Source organism: Pangasianodon hypophthalmus, chromosome 27 (assembly GCF_027358585.1).
Source record: "Pangasianodon hypophthalmus isolate fPanHyp1 chromosome 27, fPanHyp1.pri, whole genome shotgun sequence".
In the NCBI taxonomy this organism is placed as follows: Eukaryota; Metazoa; Chordata; class Actinopteri; order Siluriformes; family Pangasiidae; genus Pangasianodon; species Pangasianodon hypophthalmus.
Window position 1 is genome coordinate 7,582,016 of NC_069736.1, and position 25,319 is coordinate 7,607,334.

At 37.6% G+C, this 25,319-nt stretch overlaps 1 protein-coding gene across 2 annotated transcripts in view; it reads left to right on the forward strand.

Annotated features, from left to right (window-relative positions):
- eeig1b (estrogen-induced osteoclastogenesis regulator 1b) overlaps positions 1–24,837 on the forward strand; it is a 49,437-nt gene extending 24,600 nt beyond the window's left edge. For both annotated transcript variants that reach the window (XM_026921584.3, XM_026921585.3), the window contains exons 4-13: positions 8,922–9,042; positions 9,355–9,384; positions 16,586–16,702; positions 17,169–17,215; positions 18,374–18,540; positions 18,635–18,736; positions 18,860–19,061; positions 19,637–19,758; positions 19,979–20,048; positions 20,146–24,837. In XM_026921584.3, the coding sequence (XP_026777385.1) occupies positions 8,922–9,042; positions 9,355–9,384; positions 16,586–16,702; positions 17,169–17,215; positions 18,374–18,540; positions 18,635–18,736; positions 18,860–19,061; positions 19,637–19,758; positions 19,979–20,048; positions 20,146–20,191 (1,024 nt within the window). In that variant the 3' untranslated portion in view covers positions 20,192–24,837. The remainder of the gene's footprint in view (positions 1–8,921; positions 9,043–9,354; positions 9,385–16,585; positions 16,703–17,168; positions 17,216–18,373; positions 18,541–18,634; positions 18,737–18,859; positions 19,062–19,636; positions 19,759–19,978; positions 20,049–20,145) is intronic.
- Positions 24,838–25,319: the final 482 nt, after the last annotated feature.

A 25,319-nucleotide genomic window follows, 5' to 3' on the forward strand; every position in this document is an offset into this window, starting at 1 on the left:
ATTGGGTCTACCTGGATTTAGTCTGTAGTGTGCAAGCAGATATATATTTGTGTTGTGTTATATGGCCAAAAGTTTGTGGACACCTGACCATCGCACCCTTATGTGTATTTTGAACATTTCATTCTAGATGTAGTCCCCCTTTGCTGTTATAATAATCTTCACTCTTGTGGGATGACTTTCCACTAGATTTTGTAGCGTGGCTTTGAGGATTTGTCCGTTCAGCTACAAGAGCATTAATGATGTTGGGTGAGGAGGTCTGGTGCACAGTCTGTGTTCCAGTTCATCCCAAAGGTGTTCAGTGAGGTCAGGGTTCTGTGCAGGACACTAATGTTTTTCCACTCCATGTCTTCATGGACTTTGCTTTGTGCACAGAGGCATTGTCATGCTGGAACAGGTTTGGGCCTCTTAGTTCCAGTGAAGGGAAATTGTAATGCTACAGCATACAAAGACACAGCTTTGTGGCAACAGTTTGGGGAAGAATCACATTTGGGTACGATGGTCTGATGTCCATATAAATAGAATGATATTGTTAATAGAACCTGTCTGAATCTTTTATCGGGACATGTGGAGCACTTTGAATGTATTATGTCATGTGTTTAGCCCTTTTCAGACTGGATTAGTTTATCTGAGGGAGCAACGAAAATACTTTTTTAAATAAGTGATAAGTGATAAGAAACTCGTATCCGGACGGCAGTAAAATTACCAGTAAGAGTAGTGAGTTTCTTGTGGATTGTATTTTCTATGAACACGGATCTTTGCGTCATGTGGTCATATGATCGTGAGCATGGTATCCAAGCAATCGAAGAGGCACTGGAGTAGAGAACAGATGCTGAATCTTATTTTAGTTTGGGCGAATTTGAAAATACAATAAAATTTTTGATTTTGAAAATACAATAAAACAATAATCACAAAGTATTCAAGAAGCATCTATTTTTAATTTCGCAACTCTGGGAGTGTTTACTGTCTTTCCCCCTGTGAGGCATAGAAAATCTGCATCTGAAAATCTGCAGCCGACTGCATAGAAAATCTGAATGTGCACCCGGACAGGACTAAAATTATCAGGCGACTTCTGAATTTGGTGAAAAACAGTAGATATTTCGGCCTGTAATTTTCTCAGAGGACGCCTGAGAAAAACACCACATGGCCAATCCGGGTGGAATAAAGTCACAGAGGGGCACCTGTAAAATAGGAAAATACCCAAGGATTTAGGACTACCCCTGGATTAAATGTGAATTTAATCCCGTCCGGGTATGGCTTCTGATATAATAGTAGAAAATTATGTTGTGTAGCAAGGGTGGACAAATGATAAATCCATCCATAGCATATCAGGTTTGTGCCCTCAGAATAAAGTCAGCAAGTCCTTGGCAAACATTTATCTGTGAGCTGTGATGTTTTCTCTACACATTTCACATAAAAGGTGTCTTTTTTTCTGTCTAACAACAAGGTGATCTAACAGGTAGCTTTGTATATGACAGCTTTACACTCATTCTGCTTAGCTTTGTCAGTGTTTCCGCATACCTACCTGTTCCTGATTCTGAAAGGATTGTCTGTTGTCTGTGCATGCTATTTAATCCACCTAGCAGTTTTGTTTTGTCAAAGTCATAGCAAGTAGGGTATTTTCTTTCTCTGGATTTTGAATGATGGCAAACCTACTTGTCCGCTGGGCAATTATGAATTTAAAAAGAAAGCTTGTACATATTATCTTGTCCCCGATGCCTGGGCTACTGATTTGTCCACCTGAGGTGTAGGTTTATGTGTAATTTTCACTTATGTTACTGAATATACTTCTGCAGTGAGTATGATGGAATTTTGACTCTTGAAGGACAAAATTAAATTGGGATAATGTTTTGTGATTTAAAAAAAGGTCAGTTTGAAGGTCAGTTACATACAAATTAGTTATGACTATAAATGTAATGACACTGTTGTATTTTTTTTGTGTGTGTGGAAGATTAGATATTTCTTAATGTGTGCTCTTGTCCCAGTAAGTTAGTGGCTCCTGAATCTTCTGTTAGACTGAGTTTATTACACCTATATGTTGTATATGAGACACCATTTTAGTCATGAAAATGTGAGAAAGTCCATATGAGTCAAAGTGTTACAAGGTTGGTAATTATTGTCTGGCCAAGGACAATGTAATTAAAACTCATAGCAGTGCTATAAAGTTGCTCAGAAACAAATTGAATCTCAAATACTAGGGAGTGTGTCTCTTTGAGTAATTACCTGACGTGACTGTCACTGATAGGCTACATGAATCTACAGTCTGGGCTAGAAAGAAATGAGCCCCAGCCTTACTTCTTCATACCATTCACTGTGTTTTTTCTTGTACAAACATTGGAGGTGCTGTTGTACTTGGTTCCACATAAATAAATCCAAAATAGTCTGCTTCAAGATATTTGTTACAACAGACTATTCTGATGTTCATGCCAAAAACAAAGCCTTATATTGATGTTTTATCTTTGAAAGACAAGGAGGGGAGGTTAGCCTTGCTAGCCCATTTGACCCTGCCGGAAACAATCCTAATGTAGGGTCAGGGTGTATGAATGATAATTGACGGGGGTTAGGAATAATTTTAGTCCTTTTTTGTATCAGCATCTTGAATCAAAAGTAAAAATTTAAATCAAATTGCTTTGTGAAGTAACTGTAGGTTTATAGTTCTACGTAGCATATTTGTTTTCGTGTTCAAAGCTGGAGGCTTGTTATGTCTGCGCATTTGTGCTGTCTGATTCTCTTCAGGGACTTCCACACTGCCGAGGCCCACACATGGAACGAATTTCAGGGCAAAATACTCTGAGCAATACTTGCTCAGAATTCTTTTTTTTTTTTTTTATATATTGTCGGTTTCAGTCTAATGAACGTTTATTCACCCCTTTCTACATTCATGTAGTTTTGTAAGGGCAGGACATTCTCACGATTGCACACTTGTAAGACTAAACATGAACCCGTTGGGGGTTAGGTTGCATGAGGTCTAGTTAAATTGCTCTTAATCATTACAATTCATGCCACTCTTGCATGGGATCAGGTTGGACTTTAAACTGTGCAATTTTGGACTTTAAATCTTATTTTACGATGTCAACTTACCATAAAAGCAGTTGGTCACTTATCCAGACTCTGAGGTTGTCTTTTGTGTAGCAGAACACAACACCGACACACCCATGTTCCTGAATGGAGGGTACAGGGTGCACCATGTTCAGTCCAATAGAAAACTACAGGGTGTCCCAGAAATCTCCATACACTGGGGAAATTAACACTTTCTAACAAAATGTCTTCCAAAATTGTTCATACTTAGTTTATGTTATATTTTTTTTTAGATAGCCTTTAAGAATGCCTGTGACAAAAGAAGAACGTATTGAAATTATTCTTGTGGTTGGATCGGGAAGCTGTTGCAAGGTTGCGATGAACTTTACAAGGAAACATGGCAAGCACATCGACAGTGTTGCCAAACTTATAAACAAATTCAAAAAGACTGGAAGTGTTGCAGACCAACTGAGAAGTGGACCTCCACGAACATCCACTGACGAAGGATGATTTGGAACTGCAAAATAGGCCACAACCTCTAGCTGAATTGCACTAAGCAGTGGAAGTGTAGGCTAAAACTGACAGGAACCTTTTCAAGAGGCTGATGGAATCCTGATCTGACAGCACTGGTGCAGTTATTTAGGAAGAGAGAGGCATAACCAAGTAGTAGAAAAGAAATGACCAATGCAACCTTTTTTTTTCTGGGGAGCTTATTAGTATTGCATAAACAATGAACGTTTAAATTTCAGTTAGGTAAATAATACAGGCCATTGTGCATTATCTGATAAAGCAGTTAAAATTTTTTTTAATTAATAAAACAATGCAATTAATGGAATATTAACAAAACATTTAAAACAGAACAACATGCATAAACTATGGGTCCTGATTGAAAGTCCAATTGGAATTTTCAAGTTTTCTTTGTGCTATTTTCACATGCACAAACGTGTTAGCATGCCGGAGACTTTTCCCTTATTTCAGCTTGCCGTAAACAAAATCTAGGCCTCATCCTTTCCACTCCACTGCTGAACCCCCGCTTCATTTCCTTGCACTTCCTTTTCCCATCATCCTCAGATTGTGTTGATTCCACCCACAGCGAGGATCAAACAGTGCAGCGTTCTGATATTACTCTGCTATAGAGAGCATCAGTAAAGCCGATTACTCGTTACAGATGTGCCTGTGAGCTCTGTGCTATAAAGAAAGCAGGTGGGTCTTTGCTACTTCCTGACAGGAAGAGAAAAGAAAAAACTTTTTTTTTTTTTTGGCATGTCAGTGTGACTGCCTTTGAGTTTTAAGATCACAGGTGGAGGTTTGTGCCAGGTGTCTTGCTTAATGCTATGTTGGTGGGTCTATAAAACTAAAGCTCATTAAATCGTATTCGTCAACTTACAGTAAAGGGGGACAAGAATCAGAAACCAGAAACCAGGCCAGCTCGCACTGAAAACATTTATGAAGCATTTTATAAAGTTTTCTCGTGGAAAAGATGTGCTTCCAGTAATCAGTAATCAAAGATAATGGATGCTTTCAGACTTGGCTCTGCCCAATAAACGTAATAAGCAGCTGTTTAAGGCTCCACAGCCACCAGGTGGCCTCCTAATAAATGTTGGCCTAAGACTGAACGTGTCAAAAGAATAACGTAAAAAGAATGTGCGACTGATTAGGTATGTGTTTCATCACGGCAGTCGCTCACTGCACAGCTGGAGTGAGAACCATACACACGGGTTAGACAGTGAGGTTCAGGTTCAGGTGAGCATCATTAGTCCTCTAATTCCTCCTGAAATTCATCGTGTATGTGTGTTTAACTACTTTATAAATGTCGTTGTTGTCTATGATTGCGTGAGGGAGGAAAAACACGTTTGGCCAGTGCTAAATGTAACTATTCAAATTAATCAATTCAGTAGCGGGAATTTAAAATATGTGGTGCGAGTGCAAGGAGAAGTGGTACATCTGCAGTACATGCTGCCGAAATAATGATGTATTATAGCCAGCTGCAAAAGTTTGCATAACGTAGGACAAAATGAAGAAAGGAAAGCTTTTCAAAATATATTTTGTTGATTTTGACTAATGTTTTGGATTGTTTCTTGTTGCTGGATACACTTGTTATTCATTTTTGAATTCTGTTTTTTTTCTGTTTTTTTTGCCTCAAAGAGATCATGAGGGATGTCACTGCCAGCATTTATGTTTTTTAATTAATATTATTGTATGAAATTAATCACAGATCCCAAAAACATCACCTGTTTGCGTGAGCCTGTGCCCACTGAAGCCTCAGATTCCTGTTCTTGGCTGACAGAAGTGGAACCTGATGTGGTCTTTTGCTGTTGCAGCACATCCACCTCGATGTTTGGTGTGTTGTTTATTCCGAGATGCTTTTCTGCTCACAACACTTGTAAAGAGTAGTTAATTGAGTTACTGTAGACTTCCTGTCAGCTAGAACCAGTCTGGCCATTCTCCCTCGACCCCCATCATCAACAAAGTATTTACGCCCGCAGAACGGCCCCTTACCAAATGTTTTTTTTTTTGTTTGTTTGTTTTTTCTGGATTTTTTTTTTTTTTTTTTTTTTTTTTAAAAGCTTACTCACAGGCTTAAACTGTATCATTAAAAGCAGGAATGAGGTGTTAATTGTCTGGTCTGGAATCTCAGTGTCTGGTTCTTCTCATGCTTCATGACTAAGTGTGTGGTATGGCTTAGGACCAGCGTTGGTCAGGGTTATGTGCGCTCGGTTGACTGTCAAGATAGTCTGGCATACTAGCAGATAACAGTGGCAGATGCCATGGCATGATGCCCACTGGAACGAAGAGTGGCTTCGGGTTTTCAAAAGAGGGACAAGGGACAGGCTGTTGCATGAGCCTCCTAGTGTAATTTACACAACATGTACACTTTAATGACTTGCAAATGCATTTTCTTAGGGAAGTTCTAGCAAGTCTAGGATCTTCTTACAGATTTGGTTTACAGATAAGTTGGTGCTCTAAAATGTTTTGAGGGATAAATTGGGGAGAGAATTAGTAGGAAATGTAAGAACACAGACTAAATACTGCGAATCATGGTGATAGTGGGAGCAAAGAGAGACAGAGAGATGTGTGGGAATGAAACGGGAAGTAAAGGACATGCTGACCTACATTCATCATTAAGCACTGCAGTGAGGGGAGGATGGAGAGGAAGAGAGAATAAAAGATTAGAGTAATGGATGATGTCGTTTTCATCCCTTTAGTGAGCCTTGAAAGCCTGTATTTACACTGGCATTAGACGTGATTGAAGCATCAGAGAGAACATTTTGATCTGGAGGACAGTCCAGCGGCGGGATATTCTTAGTATCATAAATGCATTTTGCGTCATTTCAAGCCAGGGATATTTGTTTTATTCATATGTGGGTTCAAGCAGAAAGAAAGCATACTCTTTGACTTTCTTAAAACAGTTTTTATTTGGTGTGTTTCTATGTTTAAACATAATGCACTTCATTGTATGGTGACGTGACATGATGTGACGTACCTCGAGGTTATAACTGTAGCATGGTGTACTTGTTCCAAATCCCACTGTCTGCAGTCACTTTGCACTTAAACATGCCGACATAAAATATAATTTAAGTGCAGTGTGAGAACATCACAGAAATGTTGGCCAATGACTTGTGTATACTTGTAAATGTGATGTACTACATTACAAACTTTTCAGAAGGATAATTATCAGAAATGCATTTATTTCATTTTTGTCTTTATTAATGCACCTCAGTAATAAGCTAGCTTGCCATATGTTATTATATTACTTTAGCTACCACTGTTTAGAGTCAGTTAGATATCTGGGCAACACATTGGAGCTTTTACTTGCTCGATATGCTAACGAATTTTTATTAGTTGTCTACTCCTGAATCTGTTACACCAGTTAAAAAGTATTAGTTAAAAGTATTTATTAAAATTAAACGTAACTGCGAATGCCAAATTTCGCTCGAGTTTATCAAGTTTATCAAGCAGGTTCACAGCACAATACTTTTGTACACAATGTTTTTCACTGGAGCAGTATTTAAGAATCTGGTTAAGGAAATTGCTAGAATATTTTTAAACACTTTTTAAACACTAAAAGTGTTGCATGTGTTTTATTAATTAATTATTAAATAATAACTGATTTTTTGTTTAAATATTTTAAATGTTTTTTTATTTCCCTGATACTAAGACTCAGACTTTTAGCGATTCTAGTTAATCCTTTTACTGTCCAAAGTGTTTAAGAGTCTTTTCTAAACTCTGGTACTATTGTGGAAAGCAGCCTGCAGTGTTCAGTGGAAGTCTTCACTAGCAAATATGAGTGCTGCTGTTTGTTCAGCAGACGTGCCAGCAGTGAGCGAGCGCTGTAGATCCAGCAGTGTGTTCTTTCTTGGAAGTCATTTGACCAGTGTTATATATTATGTGCACAGTTTGTGCATCTGGTGGATTAAAAGCCGTATCCGCTAGAGGCTAGGTCAGCCAAAAACCTATCCTGGGATGCATATTTGCCGCTTTGGAGCAGCATGGACTCGTCATACTCTCTGAGCTTCTTTTCAAAATGTTATTTTTATTTTCTCTTCAAACATTTCAGCTGGATCTTAAATCAGTTACTGTGATCTACTTTGCTTCAGACTAATCTAGAAGATCAAGGAGATTAGAGTGTAGGATGTAGACTTTTAGGTGAGAGGTTTGTTAAATTCAAACAACATTTTGTAAGGAAATCACGGTGAAAGTAATTACATGAGTATGTCATTTGAGATAGTATTGCAATTCGAGACAGCTGAAGTATGTTGAATCTGCTGCTGATGTCACTGTTTATTCCGTTTTTTTGTTGCTGCTGCAGACGTGTAGTGTTCGTTTCTGAGATTCAACACGTCAGGGCATGCAGCTATAGGAAAATAATCAGTGACAGGGTGGTGTGATGCGTTATTTTTCTACAAGGGTGTTTTATTCCTCTTATACCACAGCAATTTGACAACACTACAAATTTATTCATTAAAGAATGACATGTACTTTTTATCTGTTTATGGTTACTTTTATAGAACTATATTTTGATTTATTAAAGAACAACATGTTGGACATTTTATCCATTTGTAGTTATATTTAATGTTGTAGAACATTTGCAAAACAGTTAGTTCCTGATATTATGTTATAGCTGCTATAAACAGTCGTTCCTTCACCAGCCTGTCTTTCCTCTCTCTTTTGGAAAGTAGGAAAGGAACAGCTTTGCCTTGTAGCTAAATAAAATACAGAGCCATGCTGTTGTAAAAATAAACACCAGGTGAAAAATAATCAGGTGAAATTAATAGATAGAATTAAATATAACACTTGATCTGAAGTATGCAAGTAGCTCTTTCTTTGTGTGCTAAAGGTTTTTTTTTTTTTTTTTTCTTGGCTGTAAACAGTATCACATGTTTGACTCGTCATATGATTCAGGTCACCTCGGTAAATTGTTTACTACCTGGCTGGCTGCCTTAATGAGTCGGTGTCTTCTTTTACTCTATCGTATCCTTCTGGAGCACTTTTCCCCTGGACAGTGTGGTATGACCAATACAGTTATTAATCCAAATACAGAACTATGTGACCCTTTGTTGAGGTGGTGTTTGGTGAGTGGTGACCTCTTTCTCACTCAACTCACAAGAGTAATAAAGCAGGGATCAAACAGAACTTTCCAGATTTTGCGTTAGTTGGGATTGTTATCACACACTAAAACCAAAGATTGTTGTTTAATGTACAGAAAAAAAAAATCCAGCTAGTTAGGTTACATCCAAGGCTGAGGAAGCTACTTTGCAATTGTAACATGTCAAGCTGCTTTAATAAGCTAGCTGGCTTTGAGGTTTTTATAAGCATGTGGTGAAGATGGTGATGATTCTCATTCATCCTCTCTCTCTCTCTCTCTCTCTCTCTCTCTCTATCTCTCGTGTTCTGTCCTTTCACAGGCAAGAGGTGCAGGAGAACTGTGTTCGCTGGCGAAAGAAGTTCTCCTTCGTGTGCAAGATGAGTGCTAATCCTACGACGGGGGTGCTGGACCCCTGCATCTGCCGAGTGTCTGTGCGAAAGGTGCGTTAACCTTTTATCCTGTCATATGTTTGGTAATTTAAATGTAATGTATCTAAGTGCCATGTTAGATTTTAATGAGTGCACACTATAGACTAGTACTGCATTCTCCTCGCTGGTATAAATGATGTGGCATGTGGCAGTTACTGTGTAATGTGTCACAAGAGTCTTTTTCTTTTGCTTTACGCATGAACTTTGTGTCCTCACTACCCATCACCATGGCAACAGCTGACAATTACATAACACATTCTATCTCTCACTTCTCTGTCTGTCTGTCTGTCTCTCTTTTTTTTTTTTTTTTTTTTTACTGTACAGGAACTGAAGGGCGGAAAGTCTTTCTCAAAGGTACGACATTTTTGACATTCTCTCTTTCTAAGATTGTGCAGTAATTTGGTAATCATAATTATTTTGCTCAGCATTTAATTTATTTTTCAATTTATTATTCAGTAAAATAGTCTAACTGCACTTTACGCATTTTAAATCTACAAAACAATTGCTTATTTTATATTGTATAACAATAGGTGTGTATTTATTGCAATAGTTAAATGGAATAGTTAGCTGCATATTTTAAATCTGAAAAATTATTAACTAAGCAATAGAATAATACAAATAAATACAAACATAAACACAATAAATATTAATACGTAATTATTATTGTAATTAATACGTAAGCAAGCAAACATCGCAGCAAGCAAACAGCTGTCCTCATATTGTGCTATTGTAGGTCTAAACAATTGTGTCTTTTGATTTTGAGTCTTGCCTTCATTTGCAGACTCTCTGTGTTTAGAAAGCAGAGATCATCGGAAATATAGAGTGATAGAGTGCACTTTGTGATTGGTCAGACTGTTAAATATATGAACAGAGGGATTGTGATTGAATGGACCATAAAAAATACATTAGATGATTTACTAACTTTAGCTAAGCTTGTCAACTTTGCAGTCAGTTTTGTTTAATTAAACGAGGAGGCCAAACATTGCAATCACAGTTAAAATATTTTTTTTTGTAACACTGTCTCATACAGTCACATAAATTCCACTGGAGTAATGTGTACACACACACATACACACACACACACTTAAACAAATGAGAATGTGTTCTAATGTCTTGAACGAATGCGATGCTCAGGCCATTGTGTAAATTACAAGGATAAAAGAAGTATGCAGATTGTTGGTTCATAGGCAGAAATAGAAAGTTCTGGTAGGTGTTATTTAAGGGATTATAGGGTGCATAATGCTCTGTGTGTGTGTGTGTGTGTGTGTGTGTGTGTGTGTGTGTCTGTGTCAGGTCTTAACTTGTGTTTGGAATGAAGGTCCTCCCTGGAATTTCTAGCGCGGGTGTTCTTGTGTGCGCGTACTTGTTTATTTTTGTACCAAAACGCTATATAATTTCCCAAAAAGTATTTTTGAAGCAATACAGCCACTTGCATAGCCATGAATGTCTTTTTCAAGAGATGATTCTGTACAAAGAACTTTCAATCCAGATAGACTGGTTGCTATATTTGTAACTGGAAATCCTCAGACCAAGAGTATAACCTTTTTTCCCAGCTTAAAATATTATCCGGGTATTATTCTGGGCATTTTTCTAGAATTTGGTTCTGATTTAGGGATTTCAGAGAGATTAGACCAATTGTTCTGTAAGCATTCTTATGAATATCCTTGCATATTTCATTTTAAATGATTAAAAATAACCCTTTTAGAAAACTAAAGAACCGTTAAAAACAATCTAGTAACATTTCTGCTCCAGCATATTCATATACATTCATAGATCCAGATGCCAGGATCTATGAATGTATATGAATATGCAGTTTCCGTCGTCACATTCTCAGCGATTTATACAACAGAAGCCAAACCTGTCATCACATTTCATAACTACTAAGACTGTGTTTGTTGGCTCCCTGGTTAGCTTAACACACAGTTTCTGCACCCTTGTTCCCTGTAAACCAGTATCACATGTTTCACATGTTTGACTCGTCATATGATTCAGGTCACCTCGATAAATTGTTTACTACTTGGCTGGCTACCTTAATGAGTCAGTGTCTTCTTTAACCTTATCGTATCCTTCTGGAGCACTTTTCCCCTGGACAGTGTGGTATGACCAATACAGTTATTAATCCAAATACAGAACTATGTGACCCTTTGTTGAGGTGGTGTTTGGTGAGTTGTGACCTCTTTCCCACTCAGCTTGCACAAACAGAATCAAATTTGGTTGAGTATGAAGAGTAATAAAGCAGGAATCAAACAGAACTTTCCAGATTTTGCATTAGTCGAGATTATCACACACTAAAGCTAAAGATTGCTATTCTTTAATGTGCAGTTAAAAAAAAAAAAAAACCCCAGCTGCTGTTCTTTTAATAAGGTAGCTGGCTATACTGCAAGCTACTAAGAAATAGCAGCTAACTACACTTGTTTGATATAAAAAGGGAATAGGTGGTGTAGCATTTTGTCACACTACATCACTACTCTGTGAAAAACGTAGCTTGTTATTGAAGGAAAGCCGGAAAGCATATTTTGTAAATCCCTCCGCTTCTGCCATACGACTGAAAATGTAGTTATGCTAGTAGCATTATTACTAATAGCTAAGTACTCCCCAACACTAGCTACATCACTAGCTACCGGTTTTACTATTTACCATGACAGTGTGCCATTTGGGATGCAGCTCAAGTGTTTTTGTTTATTTGTTTTCAAAATGGCAGTTGTCTGACTCAAGTTTCTTTGCAATGATTCCATTTGATAAATCAATGCTCTGCACTATTCCTAGCTCCACCCACATGTCGCTGTTTGGTACTTAAGGTACCCTGGTAAGAAAGGTAATCACATTTAACAAAGGTACCTAGTTATTGTAGAGGTCACTGCAAATAAAAACAAAATGTGAGGATCATAGATTGGTTATTGCACCCTGTCAAAGCACCCTTTGGCACTTTAAGGTGTGAGTCGTTATGAGAAAGCCAGGATTGAGCTATGTTCTTTTATAACATCACTTGAGCACTAGCTGTTGTTTTGAGACGAGTTTCAGAGATGGAAATACTCTTGGACGTTACAGTATGTTAAGCTGTTGCTGTCAACAGCTCAGCAGGTGAAGGATAGATCATAGCGGCTGCAGGAAGATGTGTGGGGGTTATTTTTTTTATGAGTGACCATGTACTTTGGCTTTTTCCTCATTTGCTGATGCAGTAGGAGAGCAACACAGCAGAACGTTCTGCTGACCGTGCAGAACAAGAGAATGAGGGGAGGAAAGGGCAAACCTTTTGGACCCTGGCTGACCGAGACACCGAAAGACGGAAACGAGGCCTAACGAGCGTGTGTCCCAGTTCCTGCTGCTTTTCAAAATGCTGATAATGCTTGAAACGCTTCTTTGTGGTTTATCTCCATGTTTCTGCTTAACTGACTGAGGGCCTTATTGTCACATGGGAAGTGTGATACTTTAAGAGTATAGGAAACGTCTGAAGCCCAAACACACATCCTCATAAATCCTGTCTCGGAGTCAGGAAGCTCCTGAAAACGGAAGTCAAGAGGAAGGATCTTGCATCAGACAGAATGTACATGCGGATCTGAACTGAGGATTTTATCTTTAAGTGTATTGTAAAGAGGCTATAGTGTGAAAATTGTCTTGTTTAGTTGTTCAGTTGCAGCAACACTGAGAAAATCTGTTTCTAGGGCAGTGTCTTCAGTTCAATTCAATTTTATTTGTAATAAAATTGATATTTATGTTAGAAATTTTAAATTTATCCCTAATGAGCAAGCTATAGGCGACAGTGGCAAGGAAAAACTCCCTGAGACAACATGAAGAAACCTTGAGAGGAGCCAGACTCAAAAGGGAACCCATCATCTGGGTGATATCGGATAGTGCGATTATAAATCATTTCTCTTCTATAACTGTATACTATATAGTCAAAAAAAAGTGCAACTGTGTTAACAGGAACTTTTGAGCTTAAGAGCATGAGAATCAGTCATTTCTGAATTCATTATAGTTTTAACTTGAAGTCTATTGTATTGAACTGAAGTTATTAACTGTTAACTGATGGAGACTTGAGTGCATTCAAGGCTGTCCAAGGAAGAACATCCACAGCCATCTTTATGGTTTCTATGTGGTACCATCCACAGTAATCTCATGGTGATCAGGCTGTCCATGTGGGGCCTTCCTGAGCAGCAGCGAGTGATTTTTCAGGTGATGAAAACTCCAACAGAAGATTTCAGCTGGTCCAAAACACTCGGGTCGTACTTGGGTAGTATTCTGTGGCAGGAAAGCATCCACTCGTATCCAAGGACTAGTTTAGACTGAAAACCTGTATTTTCTGAAAACCTGTATAACAGAATGCCCCATTATGTTTTATCCCATACTTAATGAACCCCTTCCTATGAATATTTAAGACTAGTGGCTGTTCTCAGTGGAGTCTGCGAGTTGGAAAGCCAGAAAAAGGCACTCTACCAGAATTCATTAAAAATGTGAAGTCATAATTGAGGGAAGACTCAACTGATGTGTTTCAAACTCAACACAAAAAGTAATATGGCACCGTGAACAGACCGACTGTTAGGGACACGCACTAACACATAGACAGAAGGTCAGACAGCTGGCTCAGTCCACTATGTGCATAAGTCTCAAAGCTGCTTTCTGTCAAAGCTTCTTATCAGCAAGTACTATGAGAGGTGCAGGAACTACACCTGGCCTTTTCCCAGCTACAGTCAACAAACCAGCTTAGTTCTGGACTCAGGCTGTGTGTTAAAAGAGGAGAGTGGGCTTCAGTTTTTCAGTTATCTAAATGTTTTATTGATAAAATGCAGCAGTTCCGGTACAGTCAGAGCTTATATTTTGCAGAATAAAGAAGCATCCTAGCTACATTTTTAAAGAGAAACGGGAATGGACAGGATATGCTACTTCCAAAAATAGCTACACGATTCTTTTTAGAGCTTTTGCCTGTTAAGACAGTTCTATAAAAATGTGTGAACAGTTGAAATGAATAATTGCATTTTTGTTGCTGTTTGTTGTTGTACCTGTATGTAATCCACATGCAGACCTTGGAATTGTAAATTGTTAATGTTGTAACTGTAGACGTGAACGAAAAGGTTGCTAAAAATTATTCAACAAAATATATGTTGAAAGGTATCTGTTTTTTTTTTTTTTTTTTTAATTCCAAGGGTGAGCAGTTTGAGAAATCTGATCATTTTTAAAGGCCACCAGTTTGATACTTGCATTAGATATGGCGTTGCACTACTGAGTTGTCTTGGCTAGGAACAAGCAGGAGGCAGATGGGAAAGTAGGAACTGTTGGTGAAGTCAGTGTGTGTGTCTGTAACTGAGATGAGATGAGAAGATAATACAGTTGGAGAACATTGTGTATATGAGAGAGAGTGTTGACAGAAGCTGTTATCAGCAGGAGAGAGAGATTGATAGGACTCATCATAGATGGATGACCTTGCCAGTTTCAAGTGCCGGTAGTTGCATAATATCACTGGCTTCCTCTTCTCCTTCCTGTACACACACATGCAGTAAATGAAGAAAATTAGTAAGTAGAACAGACACAGCAGTAAATTACAGAGCCAGAGTACTGACAATGAGCAGAATTTCATACAGTAAAATGACATTGTACACCAAAACATGTCTTTTCTTTATTTAATAGATGTAAAAAAAAAAAAAAAAAAAAATGAGATGGTGTCCAAGAAAGTCCTGTCACCCTAAAAAAAAGTACACTATCACGAGCAAAAAATACAGTCATTTCAAAAAAGGGGAGCTGTACTTCCAAAGAAAAGTTTTAGCCATATTTTTCCAGCCATTAATTTGTTTTTTTTTCTTTTATTTTTTCATTTTATCATTAAGCTCCTCATCATCTGATATCAACACAGTAAACCTACCAGACTTCATATTAAACTAAAGATCATATCAGTATGAACTGTTTGTTGCAAGTTGTCGTGGAATTTGCCAGACAAATTTTGTCAGTTACTCAGCTCGTGTGCAACAACCTTACTATCAAATAATCTCAAGTTTATACTGAAGGCAGTGCTGGGAAACCTACTTTAAAAACACTGTTCACTAAAACACGCTACACGCTACACTGCAAATGTAGCTAAATTACATTAAAGCACATCTATAACTGAGTGAGTAAAACTCTTATTAATTAAAAAAAAATTACACCATAGTGCTGCTGAATGCTCGATTCTGATTGGTCAGCAGGTGTTGATTAATTTTCTAAATCTGTACGGCTCTGAGAGTAGTTCCGGCTTGTATGATGGATGCTTAATATTAACCAGTAAAAAAAAAAAGGGTAAAGTAAGGAAATGTTTATTAGCATTTATGGAACGGGTCTCCAGTGTGAGTGCTTCGTAACAGTGAGGAGTAAAACTATTCCTTTAAGTTTTCCGACATGGGAAAGTCTTCAGGAAAGAAGGCTTTCCTGTTTCTCAGTAACTTGACAAGCTCCTTTTTCTCTTATTAACTTCAAGAGAGAAAAAACAGAGGCTGGTAAGGAAACAGCTGTTATAATGTAAGTGAGAACAGGAAGTAACTTGTTTGGTGGCTGTACCATAACATTAAACATAACTATAAATAGACAAAATGTCTGACATGTTTTCCTTCATTAATGAAAAATTGCAATTGTTGGTAAATTGCTGTGGTCATAAGATGAATCTAACACTTCAGACTGTGCTGTTACAGGATGTGCTCTACTCCAGGTTAGGCCGCATCACACCACCTCATCTCTGAATATTTTCCAGTAACAGCACTGTTGTTGGAAATATATACATATGTCCTGTTTTGTTCCTTACATAGCTAACTAGGAAGCTGCGTTGACAAACTGGACTCGTTTCAGGCCAATAAAGGATAAAGCAGTTATAAATTGCAGCAGTGATGTTGCCACCATACTACTAGAAGATGCAGTTAGTTAAATTAGCTAGCTAATGTCTTTGCTAGCAACTCTGCTGCTCATAGATACTGTAGCTGTGTCAACACTGACAGTGGTACACATTAGAAGCCAAAATATTTGCAGCGTAAGCTATTTTTTGTTCTACCACTACCATGGGCAAGCTTACTCACTAAGAGAAAAAAAAACATCTTCTATTATTGCCTGCCAGTCACAGAAGTTTCCTATGGGGCTCGTTCAGCAAAGGCTCCAAACCAAACCGTAGATCCCATAAACATTTGGTTTTGATCCAAACCTTAGAGCCAGTAAAGCTTTGGTGTGTGGCATTGAGAGGAGAGAATATGAAAAGCAAGACAGCAACCCCCTTTTTGCGCCTGTACACTTTATTTAACCCATTAAACCGAGATGACCGATTTGAAACACACTTTCCATAGTCCGCAGTAGGACTGCAGAGGTGCAGTGCAGCTGTATGAAGATGAGATGTTGGAAATGAAGACTAAACCATCAAAGCCATCAGTGGTTTCTTGAGACCGTAGTGCCTTCATGGGAAAACTCGCGTGAGGAGTCGTGTATTGTTTATCTTGGCTGATATATTCTCTTAGGAAAACTTCAACTTAAATAATTCTGGACAATTTATGTGGTGTGTCCATTTACTCCACTTATCTAATGCATCTCTCTTTCTCTGTCTTGCACACAGCTGGGCTTTGCTGACCTCAACATGGCGGAGTTTGCGGGTTCAGGCTCCACCGTGCGCTGCTGTATCCTGGAGGGCTACGACACCAAGAACACTCGGCAGGACAACTCCATTCTGAAGGTACGTGAGAAAACCTGATGAAGAAAGCCAGACTCGTTCAGCTGTGATGCCAGTGGCCTGCGTTTAAGTAAAGGGCATTTTTACATCCATGTCTATTTTAACTTCAAGCTATATGAGGAAATCTCCATGACTACAGTTTTTCTCCACAATCACAGCACTCATTTGCATCCACACGGTGACTGTGTGGGAAATGTGTGACTCGATCAGCCCACTCGCAGCTAAATTTGAATTCGTATGCCTTTATTTAGCCTGACTCATTGTCTGCTGTATTGTCTGAAATGAACATTTTGCACGTACAAAAAAGGAACCGGTGTTTTAAGTCAATTATGTTTCTGCATTTTCTAAATTGAGTTGTGGAACTGACGACAGGACTTCACGTGCAGTATTTTTACAGTAAATATGCTGCTGTTGTGGTAGGTTATGATTAAAAGTAATCATATTTATTGTATTTGTTGTTTTCTTTAAGGTCACTATTGGGATGACTCTTCTCTCCGGGGATCCTTGCTTTAAAACGTGAGTCATCTTTTTCCTGGACTGGAGTTAGGAAGGTCTTTAGTAGACCTTTCCAGAAAACATGTCTATTTAAAGATGTCTTTGGAATAAACATCTAACTAGGACATTGTTCAGCTATGATTGTATGATTGCACATCCTAATATGATTATGGTTTTCCTTAAATTTCCATCATGTTTACTTCTATACTGCCACCTGCTGGAATGTGACCAGTTGTCATGAATCGTGTGTATAATTATAAAATCATTCTCAACATAATAAATTGGACCTGCTCCTATAAGAACTCCCACATTGTTTTAAATTGTTTAATAGTGATCCCAAGCTACTTTTATTTAATAATAATAATAGTTATTATTATAATTATAATGTTGGTTGTTACTCAAAAACAGGAAGCCATTATAAATTATTAATTACTACTAAAACTGGGATTATTTTGCTTATAACTTTTTAGAAACTGTTATCACAATACTCATTACTTGAATGTTACACTCCAAATCCCAAACAAACACATCAGATTTCATAAGCTGTATTTTATTTATGCCACAGTCCTATTGCATTCTTGATTCTGATTGGTCGGAATTTTATCGATTAAATTAATATAAATATAAATTGTATTAATGCGCTTGTTGTAATACATTATCATTTCTATAGTAATCTCTAATAATGAATTTTGTTTTTTAAAGTGTTGTTGTTCAGTGAAGAAAAATGGAAGTTTTTTCATAAAGAGACTTATAAAAAGTGTCAGTGCTTTGTAACAGAGGTAAAACTGTAACTTTTAAGTTTTCCACTAAGTCTTCAGAACAGAGGACTTTGCATTTTGCAGTTTCTCAGTAACCTGAAAAGTTGCAATTTTTGTCTTATTAATGTTGAGAGAGAAAAAAGAGAGGGTGGCAAGGGACTAATTGTTTATAGCTGCTATAACAAGTCATAACAGAAACTAACTTGTTTCACGAACGTTCAGTAACTATAAATGGTTAAAAAAAAATTTAATTAATACATTAAAATTAATACATTAAAAAAATTAATCATTGGTAATTTGCTCTGTTATAAGAGGAATAAAATACTCCAGGATGTGCTGTTATTGGAAAAGGATGGTAAATGGTGTATAATAATAGAAATATGTAAGTACACAGCAGACAGATGTGTTTATTTCTCTTCAGGCCTCCAAGTACAGCTAAAAACACAGCACTCGCTGGTCAGGACCCGTCTCTACAGCTGGACTGTAAGGGAGAGGGCACTGGCAATAACCCGACTCCACCCACAGGCATCAGCCCGGGAATCAGCTCCAGCCGCACACACAAACCCAGAACCTCTATGCCCTGCTCAGGTGAGCCAGGGCCTCGTATACACACACACACACACACACACACACATTATGAACAGAATCCACTGAATCCTCGGTGTGTGTGTTTTGTTTGTAGGTCTGCCAGAAATGTTAGACGAGAACCTCTCACCAGAAGAGGTGTTTCACACAGGCCACTCGAGGAATTCCAGCTATGCCAGCCAACAGAGCAAAGTTTCAGGTGAGATTCTCACACAGCTCATGCAGTTTTACATATATTTTACACAGTTTGTACATATATTGTCTTTGAATATGTTAATTGTAGCTTCTAAATCTAATGTAGTGATGTCTGTCCTTCCTGCAGGCTACAGCACAGAGCACTCGGGCTCGTCCAGCCTGACAGACCTGAGCCAGCACCGGAGGAACACATCCACCAGCAGCAGCAATGCTTCAGCCGGGACCACCACGGCTACTGAAAGCCCAGCAGAGCCGGACAAAGAGCCGGTGAAACCCGAGAAGCCTCCTCGCCCCCCGAGGCCTGCCATACTCACTAACCGACCTTCTAGGTAAGGACAACCTGTGACTCGAGTGCAGAGACGCTTCTGCATGCTGTAGTGATCCTCACAGAGTTAAAGGGTTACATGTTTTACTTTTATATAATGTTCATTACTTTTTTTTGGGGGGTTGCTTATTTTTGTGAAAGTGCTTTCTTCTTCCCTTTCTTGATCATCTTCTTGTTTTTATCTTATTTTTATCTTAATTTAAGATCCTTCTTCTCATTAAAATATACTTTGTTATTCTTGTTCTTCTTTTTCCACTTCTTCTTTGTTATCCTTAGTTTGTCCATTCTTCCTTTTTTGTATTTCTTTGTATAAAGATTCTATTTATTATCTGTAATTAGAAGAACAATACAGTGTTACTTGGGTCATTTATTTAAAAAAAACTATATTTAAAGGATTTATTTGTTTATGTAAAGGATTTATCTGTCCATCTTTTGGTGTTTTGATATCCCAACTTTTGTAATATTCCTAGTTCTCCAGTAACAGGATGGTGATGGGTATTAATGAAAAACTACTACTAATAATAATAATAGTAGTAATAATGTTTCATTTATATAGTGCAGTTTCTGCTCTTGTTCTAGGAGAAAGAAGGACTCTGTGGAGAACCACCCCACCTGGGTGGATGACACGCGCATCGACGCTGATGACATCGTGGAGAAGATCGTCCAGAGTCAGGACTTTGCTGATGTCAGCAACAATGAGGGTGTGTATGAAAGCTCACACATGTTTAAGTATCAGTTTTCCAAGATAAACCCGTTGCGTCCTGTCTGATGATGCTCAGCCTTCTTTGATAGATGATCCTATTTCCCAGTTGCATCGTAACTAACAACTCTTTGCATTCATAACAGCCCTAATGTTAATGGTATCACAAACCATGGCATTAAAAGATAAAAGACACTTTTCCTTTTTCTCCTCTCTTACAGATAGCAATTTGCAACTGTTTGTCAGTCGGGATGGTACCACTGCTCTTAGCGGCATCCAGCTGGGCAACAGGTGAGTCAGGCCTCCAGTGAATACTTATTAACTATTTCAGTTATCCTGAATGGCAAACATCACAGATAATTAACACACCTGTTTCATTCTCTGGCAGGGTGTCAGCGGGGGTGTTTGAGCCTGTCGTGATTGAGAGTCATTAGTGGTATCAGTCACACTCCTCCTGAAATATGAAAGATGGCCAAAATAAGTGAGGATGACAGAGAAGACAGAGGGGAAGTCCAGCATCGCACTAGCAAGATGTTTTGCTACTTACATTCTTTTTATTGTCTTCACCGATCAGTTTATTCACATGCTATGATGATAACACCGAAAATCCTACATTGTATTATACGCAAACGGTGGTGGGTGGTTTTTTATTAGTATTATTATTATTATTATTACTATTATTATTATCATTATTATTATTATTATTATTAGCCACGTAATCAGAAAGATGTGTTACTGACACCCTATTTGCAAGTAAACAAACTACTTGAAATACCTGAAGTAGTCGCACACTGTGAAAAACTGTCTTTGGCCTAGGAAACATCGTATTTATGGCCTAAACGGCAGCCCTTAGGATTTTTAAGTAGTAATACGATTCATATTTGGTTAGCCTTTCCGATATTATTTAATGGTTCCGATCTGTGTTTTCCTTCTTCCAGATTTGTTTTTCTGAACATTTGTTTTGCCTGCGTTACAGACCACTAAAACGTGTTCAGAGTCTTAGCATTTATATTCTGCTTTACTTAACCACTACCTTTTAAAAAGGAAAATTCCTTTTTTTTTTTTTAAATAAAGAAAACTGCATGTTTAGCAGTGGTTTAAAAACATTTTTTCTTGATTGCATGCTTTTAAAGTAAGATATATTACATTAATTACCCACTGAAGGTTTCCACAGGGCATAAAACCCTTTAGTTTCAGATGGTTTCAGATTTTTGTGTGTCCACTATTATATCAGTGAATATTTTAACATACTTACTGAATATTTAAACCTAAAATCCTGATCTATGAGATTAATAACTTGTGTTTTCGGTGTACTGGCTTAAACAGACACCTGAATTATGAGTCAAACATTTGGATATCTTTCGATTATATAGGTAGTGTACGTCTCTGGCAAATTTCTCAGTATTTTTATACACCACTTTCTCCAGATTCAGTAAGGGAAGTGTTCAGAGTGAAATGTAAATTCAGTGCCAAAATCTATATTTAGCACCGATATTTAAATTTTTGACTCATTACTAACGCAATAGGCAAGACACCTGAAACTGCACCTTTCTGCTTTTTCGGATAAAGTAGCTCTTAGAGTAAACCTGAGTAAAATTCACCCAGCAGAAAAGCCAATTCACTGAAGGGGAAAGGACAGAATATAAGAGTATTTATAATTTGTTGCTAGTAACGGTTACTTTCGCTTTGTGTTGACTTCATCTGTTTGAAATTTGACCTGTGAATTTATGAGCCTCAATTTTTTTTTTTTCCAATTTCTTTAAATTGAAATAGGAGCGCAGGAACATGGGAACATGTGACCATCTTGGGTGTAACTCAATTCACTGTTCTTGCTAGATAGATCAGTTGTCTTGCAAGTTTACACACTGAGCATGTATAGAAAAGCATCATAACCAGCGTAGTAGGAATGTCTTTATCAGGTCTTAAACGAATCATTAGATATAATAACTTTTCGAAAATATTGCGTCGCTAAAACAAGTTTTCACTTTAAAGACAGATTTGCTGGTTTTTATGCCCTGTGGAAGCCTTTGTGGGTGATTTTTGTGCAATATTTTACTTGAAGAAAATCATCCAAATTGTTTTGAACCATTGCAGAGTATTCATAAAATATGGTTTTGCTATTAGTTGGAATTTTCAAACCATATGACAAAAAGATGAATAGACACATAGAGGTGTATGGCTGGCCATACCAAAACATATCAGATTCAGGTTAACAAGCTTCTAGCCATTCCTCCATAGATTACGGCCTTCTGACATGTTTTTGTTGTGTGTGTGTGTGTGTGTGTGTGTGTGTGTGTGTGTGTGTGTGTGTGTGTGTGTGCGCGCGTGTATGTGTGTTGGGGTATTAGAGCTTTCATACTCGTGACTCATATGTTCTCCAGCTGGCCTGGGGAATCCCACTAAAGGTCAGATTTCTTCATATCCATACTCTCCATCTCCATCAGCATACACACTCATCCAGCTCTTCTTCGCTTGTATATGTTTGTGCTGCAGGATTCAGCCGTGCATACAAGTGTTAATCAAGTATTAGAATTGTACTGCCGTGCAGTGCACAGAATGTCCTCGTCATTCTCCTATCGATTTTTGCTCCATTTTTAACACAGAACGTGCCAATAGTGCTGTAAGGAAATGCGTTTATCATTGCGGAGCAGAAACCCGTGAGCTTGTGTGCAGCATAATAGAATGCATGTGAGTGGACACATGGAGGATGTGGCTTGAAAAACTGGCCTTGTTTTGCAGGCTTAGATCAGAGCAAATGACTCATAATCACGCCACTAAACTTGGCAACAGCCTTCGCGTCTCCCACTGCACCTGGTGTGCGTCCAGAGACAGAGGAGCTTTTCCCCGTCTGTGTTAGTGTGTGTGTGTGTGTGTGTTAGTGTGTGTGTGTGTTAGTGTGTGTGTGTGTTAGTGTGTGTGTGTGTTAGTGTGTGTGTGTGTGTGTGTGTTAGTGTGTGTGTTAGTGTTTTAAAAGTCTGTGTACTGTTTTGTTTTCAGTTTGAATGAGCTAACCATGATGTTTGTCATGGAGAAAAATCATCTCAGTTGATCTGAGATGACGTACAGAGTAGAAAACTTTGCACATTTTCGTTCCCTTATCTTTACAAATAAAAGTGCAATGTAGGCTTGATTCAAGGATTATTTCATGCTTTAATACTTTAACATGTGATTCCAAGCTGTAGCGAAATTTGACAAACACAAGATATTTCCTACATTTGTGTAAGGAATTCTATATTAAAGATTGCTCCATGGATTGCTCCTGACAAATAACAAACTCTTTCATTATAATATTTCACAGTTCAGTTGACTAAGAGTCCCTACAAACAAGTCCATACAGCTGTGACAAAATCAGTTAAAATCATTTTCTCAGGTTCTTCATTATACTTCACATTCAGAGAAATAAAAGTACAAGAAATGGAACTATTTTTGGTTTTCTAAAGATCCTTTTGATCGATGGATGGATAGAAATGTTCTTTATTATTATGTTCTTGATTATTCAGTTTATCGTGGTGAAAAGAATTGCTAAAGAATCATGGGGCGAAATGTTGTAAAGGAAATGAAAAAAATGGTTCTTCTTACGGCACATCTTTGTTCCCCAGACAAAAAATTTGTCACATGTCATTTCCTTTCGAATAAAAACAGCAGATGACCACTTTGACATATGAATCTGGAATGATTGACATTTGCCTAAGTTTTTTGAACTCCGTGTGTGCAATCTGTTGACGTTGTACAATAACGCACTACTGTTGGTGGATGTGACTAAATTTTTTGTCCAGGGAACAAATATAAAGTACATTACAATTAGATAAGTGCATTTGTGCAGGATGCCTAATTTATATCAAGGGAACTTATTTTCCAAATGATCTTTAAACTCTTGTCATGCCACACACTTTCTGATTCCTACATCTATTTGCAGCACAGTCTGTCACTCTCTGTGCCGATCTTGCTCTCATAGGTCATCAGCCACGTGCTAATGCTAATACTGTGCTGTCTTACTAAATTTCCAAACCAGCAGGCTGGTTTATTTTCGATGGCTATTTCCATCACAACTCTCTTTATTCTTATTTCGTTAGTGATTAATGAGAATTGTGCCAGCGTGAGATGACTGATGTACACACTACTTAAGAGGCTATACCTGCTTGCTCTTTCTTTCTACTTTATAAAGAGCCTTGTGCCATGCTGTTGTTCGGTCGTAACAGACTGTAACCTGTGACTTTTTTTTTTTTTTTTTTTAATCACAAACGTAAATGTAAACCTGATTTAATTTGCTATGTGAGTACATTATCGGGATGTATGAGGGGCAAAAGGATTTCATGCACCATAGTGTTTATGTAATTTGCTGTTTGTGAGTTACATTAGTAAAATTACAAAGAATGCTTGAAATACAAAGTAATTCCCTCATCGTGATGCAAGTGTCCACACTCTGATTGATTTACACGGTTTTTGAGACTGAAAATGATTTGTGGGTAAAATGTGGCGTGTGTTGACTTTACGTGAATCATTATGAGTTTTGGGTATTAGTTATAAATGAAACGTTAAACTACACTGTGATGTTTTAGGGATGACACACACCACAACGGCACTTAAATACTAACGTTCATGTAACAAGATATACAACTTTGTCCATAACTAATGACGTCTGTCTCTCTATTTTGTAAATGGTTATAAAGCTATGCACTTGGCTCAGCCAGAAAGATTCCTTTAAGAGTGGTTCATTTTCACCACTATATTCCGTACAGTTATCAAATTTTCAGTATATATTGGAAAATTTAAGATGTCTATGAAAAGCCAATACATATATTTAACTCTACCACAAATTTCTTTATTTTTCTGATTATATTAAATATAGAATTATAGATGAATACTTCTATTTTACGATCACACAAATAATATTGTTTCCAAAGTTTTCTTGACCTCATGTTGTATTATTTGATGTATTATTGTTTCATGATGGATCTAAACCGTATTTCTACACTCAAATATGGATGTTTCATATTCTGTAATGTAAATTTGTTTATGGATGCATATTAATGGACTATTTGGGAGGAAATAAAGGAAATGTTGGGCATCGTATAATAAATGTTGGACCTCTTTTATTATTATAGATTGATAGATGATTGCTACAAAGCATGATGCAGCTATTCCAAACTGTGTCCAGAATGCCACCCTGTTCCCTGTTCCGTATTAAATTCTATACTCAAGTGAAAGTGCAGGTATTCATTGAAATAAATACTCTGGTCCAAGATGAAGTACAGCTTCAAATTCTTTTGCACATGGTAAAGTATAGAAGTACTTTTACTTAAGGTATGAATGTACAAGAAAAGTACAAGAAAGAAAAAGATATCTGCCTTAAATCACATGTAGGTACTGTTGGTAAATTAGTTCCCTCTTTCACCAAGGAAACAGGGAACATGGGGAAAAATGAGCTGAATGAAAACAGCTTTATTCCTAATCTCTCAGATGTTAGCTAGCATAATACACTATGTGGCTAAAAGTGTGCGGACACTTTTATGAGTGATACTGACCATCACTCTTGTATATGCTTTTTGAACATCTCATTTG